General features: G+C 39.9%; 1 protein-coding gene across 1 annotated transcript; it reads right to left on the bottom strand.

Moving 5' to 3' along the window:
* Window positions 1-6,346: 6,346 nt before the first annotated feature.
* LOC131162783 (proline-rich receptor-like protein kinase PERK2) lies at window positions 6,347-6,898 on the bottom strand. The gene has a single exon (XM_058119384.1). The coding sequence runs from the start codon at window positions 6,896-6,898 to the stop codon at window positions 6,347-6,349; it is 552 nt and encodes a 183-aa protein (XP_057975367.1).
* Between the last annotated feature and the right edge of the window lie 1,144 nt (window positions 6,899-8,042).

The raw sequence follows: 8,042 nt of genomic DNA, 5'->3' as shown, positions 1-8,042 counted from the left end.
GGTTAGGAAAGCTAGGTGCACCATCCTCTTAAAGTGTGTTTAGGTTGAGGTTAGTCCCACTAATTGACCTGGTTGTATACAATGTCACTCCACCTGTGAAGTGAGCCTTAGAGTGGAATCCTTGTGGCAACCAGAGGTTGTGTTGAGGTTTGCCTATGTAAGAGGGTGAATCCCAGAGGATAAGTGGGGTCTGACTCCTCCTCAACATTTTGTGGTTGCACAATCTTGCCCTTGTTCATCATTAGGTCTAGAAGCTTATTCATCTTGTTATTCAGCTCTTTCTGCCACTACTCCATTCCTAGCATTCTGTTTTCTAATTATTTTGCCATGGTCTTTGCTTTACTCCTGGTTTTGCAGTGGTGAGTAGAAGTGGGCTCAATGTTGAAATCCTGAATTTTAATTTGGCTTGTCAGGAAGGCGGAAAGTGATTACCGGCCCATTGGAGAAGAACATGCATGCATGTATGCATGTAATGGAACCTAAACAATCATTTGGCTAGAGTTCCGGGAAGAACCTCAATGATCCTTTGAATGATCCATTTCTCCCCTGGGTAAGGTACTTTAAGAGATAAAATTTTGACTTTTTCATAAATGAATTAGGCTTTTCTCGAAATGTTGGCCAAGTGATATGGATATCTGACATGGATGTAGAATGTACAAAGCATATATACAACAGTCATAGATTACAACATGTGGAGAAGGATGTGGCTTCTGTCCCAACCCAAGGGAAGGAATGTACATAGGGTTCTCTAAGGCTGTACCCTAGGCAAGGGATTATGGAAAATCATGTGTAGTTAGGATCTAATCCCTATTGACAATAGGTTTCTAGATTGAAACTTTAATCCTTCCTCATAGAGGTCCAGACAAAGCTTGCACTGAGCGGAGTGGTTTGCGGGTCCCCATAGGCCATGCTACATGGGAACTGAGACTATTACACTTCTTTCTAATCCTAGCAAAGGAAAGCCCGAGTATAAAGCTGTGAAGGTGTGTGAGTTTAACAATTTCAACCTACAGCCTCTACACCACATCCATCCATTATTCAGAATTAAACACATGTCTTACAACTATGAATCATACAAATGATCACATGCTTTATTCAAAGTAAATCGCAAGCAAAGAATTTACAATTAATCTTATACACATAATTATTCACATTTATGCAATTAAGTTATCAATTTGTACAAAAATGAAAGGGAGTAATCAAGAAGAATTATTTGGATTTGAGATTGGGATAATTTTAAATTAATTACTGGCTAGACTCTCAAGTGTCCCTAGCAGAGTCGCCAAGCTGTCGCGATGTCTCAGACCCTACTAGAGAAAAACCACTCTCCGGAAAAAAATGGGTGCAGCTGCAAACTGGGAAAAATTGGGATGTGTATTTTGAAAAATATTTTTTCGTGGAAAACAATGAGTGATGGAGTCGCCACTAACCTTTTGAAGTATGGTTGGAACACTTGATTGCTACCTCATTAGGGATAGAATCGGTCTACGTAACCAGAGTCGGGCTCGGGAGTACAATTATGCAAGGGGAAGGTATTAGCACCCCCTACACATCCGTTCTTATGAATGGTACCAAATTAATCGAAAGTTATCCCCAAAATAAATTTAATAAGCCTGTCAAAGATACACCCATTCAAAAATCAAAAGAATGAAAATATTGTATAGGTATTCCCTCAAAACCAGGGCAATCCAATATTCTGGAGAGTCTATACCTTTGGTTGCAATCATTGGGATGGAAAATCAAGAAAATAGTTTATGAAAATACACTCTTGGGAATTTTGAAACCTATAGGTTTTTCTAAGTAGGAAAATACTATTCCGGGAGGTTTTCGAAGTTTGTTCGGGATGGAAACGGTTTTTTGTGCCTAAAAAATATTTTGTGATTTTTCCTGTGTGAAAACATTTTTTGTGATTCTTTTGTGATTTTTCAATGTTTTTCCCTCGTAATATGATAAAGACATTACAAGCTCATAGAAGTAAGAAAATAGAAGTCCTTCGGACAAATAACCTTTAGGGGAAGAAGGGAATTAGAAAGCCATGGAGGATAAGAACACAAAGGGAGATTTTATTTCTACATTGGTATCAACCAGTTCTAACTGCGTCTGCCTTACAAAAGGGAAGGCAGTCCCTTTATATAGAGGTCTGACACCCCGAAGCTTACATGATACGCAAACATAAAGCAAACATTGAGAATGACATAAAGACGGACGACGACATAAAGCAAAGTCGGTGAAGACTTTTGTGGCGTCGACTGACAACTTGATAAAGACGACCTAACTACTGACAACAGACATAATTAAAAGGTGACAACACAAGAGCGGCTGCATTTGTGCAGGAGTGACCCACCACCTTTAATTATGCAAGACTTTATGACTTTAAGCCAACAAACTTGGACTTACAAGCAAACTTACAATACACACAGACATAGGACAGCCCACCATTGTGGACTTTAGCAACAATAATACATAAAGTAGACGTGGACGTGGCCTGCCATTATGGACTTCTGTGAGATGGCGAGAGGTTGAGGTTGACGTAGTCTTCATCCGTGATTTGTCCATGAATCGGATGATAGTATGTCTTCTGTTTGTATGGGTTGTCTTCATCATTTGTATCCATGGGATCTGGATCCGGAGGGTCTTTGTCAGGTGGCTTGGGAGCAGGAATCTCATCTGGAATGGCTGTGACGAGCTCGGAGCAGAACTTTAGGTCATTTAATTCACAGAGGTGATTCAACAGTGAGAGTTTGTACCTTGGCCATGTACTGGTATAATTGTGCAACGTATCCCATTCGTAGACTTGATTTTGGGAGCATAGGAGCTTCCTGGTTAGGTTGTAGAAATACGGTCGATGGAGAATGAAGATACTGTGTATAGCAGTTGCTTTAGCTGGGTCCATCTTCCAGAGGTTGTGGTCAGCTTCTTTCTCCATGTGAAGAGAGGGTCAAAGAGCTGAAGGAAGGTCCAGAACAGAGATTTATGGTTGGCTGGATCATCAAGGTGAGCATACGTCTCTTGGAGAGGGAGGAATACGGCATGTACCTGCAAAATAGAAAGATACCAAAGATACCATAATACATGTGTATTGAAGGATGATGGGTTGATGACGTAGGGATTAAGGAATGGGTAGGCTGGAAAGGTGTGGTTGATGACGTAGCCGTAAAAGGTTTTTGCATAGGATTTGATCTTATCTAGATCATTGGTGTCAGAGTACATTTCTGGAGGGAAGTTTATCTGGGTAGAGGCACTGAGGTAGAGGATATCAGGAGGTGATGAGGATGAGGCCATGAAAATCAGTGGTATGGCTTGGTGTTTGGATATGAGGAAGGCTGTTTTTCGGGGGTGAGATAACATATTAACGAGGACATTGTGGTCGCCTTTTATATGCTTCACGGAGAAGTCATATCTGGAAAACCAGTCTTTCAGTCTGAAAATCTGTGGATCAGGGAGAATCTTGTTCCAGAATTCAAGCATCTTTGGCAAAGATGAGTTGTCCATTTCAACTGTGAAGTGCTTTGATCTGAGGTAGAAGTCAAATTTTTGAATTCCATTTTTCACCGCAATTATCTCTTTGAATATAGTGTGATAGTGCTTCTGGGAATCTTTGAATTCTCCACTTGCATGTCCGCAGTAGGACCTTTTGTTATCTTTATCTTCAAGCAGTAGGGCACCCCAATAATGATCACTGGGGTCTGAGTGGAGGATAAGGTTTCCTGTGGATAGAATAGTCAGAGGCGGTGGATCCTTGGTAGCTTTTTTGAGATATTTGACAGCATTTGTCTGGTCAGGGCCCCATGGGGGTGGTTTCTTTTTCAACAGCTGTGATAGGGAGCTGGTGTGATCCCATGCGAGATGAAGTCTCTGATGTAATTAATTATGCTAAGAAATTGTTGAATTTCTTTGACAGAAAGATTATCATCTAGAAACTGCAATAATTGTTCTAAGAGATGTGGACCTGGACAGATGGTATCGTGGGAAATTTTCATCCCTAGAAAATCAATTTCTCTTTGTCCAATCACGCTTTTTTTTTTTTTTTTTCTGATAGCATTATCCCGTATCGTGATGCCAGTTGGTGGAAATGATCAAGAAGCTGATGGTGATCTGCAAGACTCTTTAAGAATAATAAAATGTCATCAATATAAATTAGGGTACTATGCAGAATAGGATTAAAAATCCTGGTCATCGCTTTTTGAAACAGTGACAGCGCGATCTTTAAATCGAAGCGCAAAACTGTCCATTGGAACTGTTCATTCGGAATACAGAACGCTATCTTGTATCTGTCATCTGGGTGAATGCCGAGTTGCAAAAATGCACCTTTGAGATCAAACTTTGAAAATACTTCTTCTTCAGCAAGATGGATGAACTGTGTTCTGGTTTTTGGAATAGGGAACTTGTCATCCCTGATGAACACATTCAACGGCTTATAATCAATAACCAATCTCCTTTTTCCTTTGATCTTTTCTGATCTTTTTTCAACATAAAATGCTTGACATGCCCAAGACGAAGTGGTTGGTTCAATGAGACCTTGTTTCAACAAAGAATAACATTCTTCTCTGGCTAGCTTAAGGTCTGATGGAGTCATTCCCGGATAGGTAGCCTTACTCGGACTAACATCTTCATTGAGCTTGAAGGGAATGTGGATGAAAAAGTCTGCGTTTTTCCACAGTGGATGATCATGAATGAACTGATCATGACTTTCTGCACATAACTTCAGAAGTTTGTTTTGAATGGGCTAAAAATCTGGAGGAGAATACGAAAGAGAATAGATTTTGTTTTTCTGGGTAAAAGGCTTGAATTCTCTTTTGTACTTAATTTCAGTGGGAAGAATCCTTAAGGATTTTGAAAGACAATAAACATCCCAACCTAATAAAACATTTTTTTGAGGAAGTGAACTACCGATAACCTAAGTCCAAATGATGCAATTAGGAAGGAGTTTAATCCCAATTTTCCTTTTGAAAATCAAAGTGGTTGTAGAAATTTGATCATTAGCAGCTCTAAAAAATTGAGTATGGGAAGACCAACAATCTGATGGTAAGACTTTAGGATTGATCATGGTCTTATGAGATCTTGTATCAATGAATGCAACAACAGGAATGGGTTTACCATGTTTTTCTGGAAGGAGCTGAATTTGAACATGAGGGCTGAGTTGAGAATCTTTAGAGAAGAGGATAGGTTGAACTGGTTGGATCTGAAGAGTTTTATCTAAATGATAATCATCTTCTGAATCATAATTTTCTGAATTTGTAAGGACGAGAATTGTTTCTTCAGTCATCTCTTCTTGTTCTAAAAGAACTGATTCTGCATCTGCATCGAGTTCTTCATTCTGTAATTGCTGGGCAAGCTTTGCAAATTTTGTCTTGTTCATTGGGCATTGTTTTGCATAGTGTCCTTTCTTCTTGCAAATGAAACAGCGAGGAGATTTTTCATGTCCTCGTCGGTTCTTCTTTTTGAAGAATCTAAACTTCTTTTTCTTTCTGTGATCTTTCTTGGAAAGTTTGTCAAAACCATAATCTTTGAAATGCTTCTTCTTCTTGGGACTACAGATGCAATCCTTTTCTTTGCATTTGATCTCTAAGTAAGGCTTCTTGCATTGCTTTGTGAACTTCTGATTCTGTTTCATCATCTTTGAGAACAATTGATGAGTGTCACATTACTTTTCAAGAGCAGTGAGTGCCAGTTGATGAATTTCTCCTAAAGAGATATCTTTGAGAGGTCGAGAGAGAGAAACAATCTTTCTCTATAAATCTAGTTGGATATCTTCTGGCAGGGAATTAATGTAAACTTGTCTGAGATTATCATCATGAAATCCACTAAGAAGATAATAACGCTTGGACATCCTTTGATAATGGAAATCAAGATTCTTTCTTTTTAAAGAACAACATCTCATTTCAAAATATTCTTGTCGAACAACATTGGCATGAATATCTGGATCTCCGATGAATTCTTTGTAGAGTGTTCCCAAAACAAAGGAGGGAATCTGAGAATTAATGAATGTAACTTGTCTGAATTCACCAAGACTTTGAAACCAGTCTCTTAATGTTCCAGTAAATCTGGATGTGAATTCAACGAAAACTGATTGTAAAGTGTTCCCGGGTTTTGAGAATTGGAGGTCAATCCATGCACCAAATTCACTAATTCGATCTCTCCACTTAGCTGGAGGTAATCCATCAAAAGAGAACCATGAATTATTGTTTGACTGATCAGGGACCGAATGAGAAGTAGCCGAAGTGGCTTCAGTGGGTTCTTCCACAATGGGAACTGTGGTATCGGTTTCTTCATGGAATTCTTGAGTACTGGATGATCCTGGTTCTGTGGGAGATGCCATCATCATATTGGTGAGGTCAGTAATTTCTTAATCAGGGGAGGAGGACGATGTTTCAATTTCAGTGGAAACATCACTGTTGTCTTCAATGGGTATTTCCGGAATGGGGTCAGCAAGGAAAGATGGAGATTGATCAGGTGATACAAATGGGCTTTTGAGCTTTTGATCAACAGGTTCAGGAGGTAAAGGCTTTGCTGGAATTGGAGATCTGCGAGTAATAGGAGCTGATGGAATAAGAGAATGTCTCTTAAGGATTTCAGTAGTGGATTTGAAATGCTTGGAATAATCTGGCTGTCTGTAGGATGGTGTAGGTGGTGATTGTGGAATGAAAGAATATGATGGAGTGTATGGGAAAGCTTTAGGTATGTAGGTTGGTGAAGGATTTGGAAGATGTTCTCGTTCAATTTGAGATACTTCATTTTTGAGTCTTCTGATTTCTTCTTCTTTAGCATTGAACAATGATCCAAAGTATCCTGTAGAAATGAATTGTTTGAGTTCAGCATCAAGGCAATCAATCCTTCTTTTGAGATCAACATATAAAGCTTCAATTCTGGAATCAAGGTTGTCAAAACGCTGATTCATCTAAGCACCATGATGGATGAGTTTGTCAACTTTGTAATCAATGACAGTCAACATTGTATTCTGGGTTCTAGCATTCTGAGTTTGCCAGTTTAGGACTTGTTCAGCTTGGGATGGAAGCTTCCTAGATCCATCTGGTTGAACTTTAGAGAGTTGGATGAATGGTCTGGAATGAAGGTTGGAATCTGTATATGATCTTGGTTCCAAGGGTGGAAACTGTTTGTCATAAGGAGAAGCCATAAAACAGGGAATTGGCTGAGATTGAGGTAGTTTGGATATTGCACTTTGGTAAGGTTCTGGTTCAGGTTCTTCAGGAGGAAGGATTCTTCTTCATGAAGAATTTCAAGGGCTCTGTCGTAGATCCATAAGGGCTTTGGTTTTGGATTTGGACGTCGGATGCCTATCCGTGGGCTGCTTGGGTTATTAGGTTTTCTGTGTGGAGAGAAAGGTTTACAGGATGGTTTGGTTTCTCTTTTTTGTGATTGGCAGCAAGAGCAATTTGGATAGCACATTGATGGATCAACATCCCATATGAAATGTCCTTTAATTTTGTCGGTATAGATGGGGGATCCTTCTGCTTCAACGTGGCTGACTGGAATGTCATCCTCGAAAGTAACAGGTTTTATCATTAATGATTGGAACACCGGAGGAGTGCTAGATGAAGTTGTATCTTTCGGGTTGAACACCGTCTTTACCGTTCCATCTGGAAGTCTCTGGAACTTGGGATCTGAAAGATGGATGGGTGACAATTGCTGATGAAGCTGTTCATAGCTGGAAATCCACTATAGAGGAATGAGTTATTTTAACTCTTCCCTGGGAATCTGACGTGGAATCTGAAGAATAGTGGGAACATCATCTTCTCGTTCAGTAGTAATCAGGATAGCGTCCTCAGATTGTCCCGGAAGGGGGAGATCAACAACATGATCTTGCAGTCTGTAGATGAGCTGATGGTGAAGGGTAGCCATGTAGGCTGAAGAAACTTGTGGAGCACCGGTAATCTGCAGTTGAACCTTTATGCAGTTCTTCAGGTTCTTGTCTCTGAGAGGAATATTGAAGTTGGGAAAGAACGTGAGACAGATGCTACCAGCTTGGAGAGTGGTAAGCGAAGTGCCAACTGCTGCATGCTCATACTGCGTGTATGTTGTGT

This window comes from Malania oleifera, chromosome 8 (assembly GCF_029873635.1).
Source record: "Malania oleifera isolate guangnan ecotype guangnan chromosome 8, ASM2987363v1, whole genome shotgun sequence".
In the NCBI taxonomy this organism is placed as follows: domain Eukaryota; kingdom Viridiplantae; phylum Streptophyta; class Magnoliopsida; order Santalales; family Ximeniaceae; genus Malania; species Malania oleifera.
This window is presented reverse-complemented; position numbering and strand designations above follow the sequence as displayed.

What these genes read in the sequence shown, in the direction of transcription:
- LOC131162783 (XM_058119384.1), bottom strand. Translation starts at nt 6,898, where the DNA reads ATGAATCAGCGTTTTGACAACCTTGATTCCAGAATTGAAGCTTTATAT.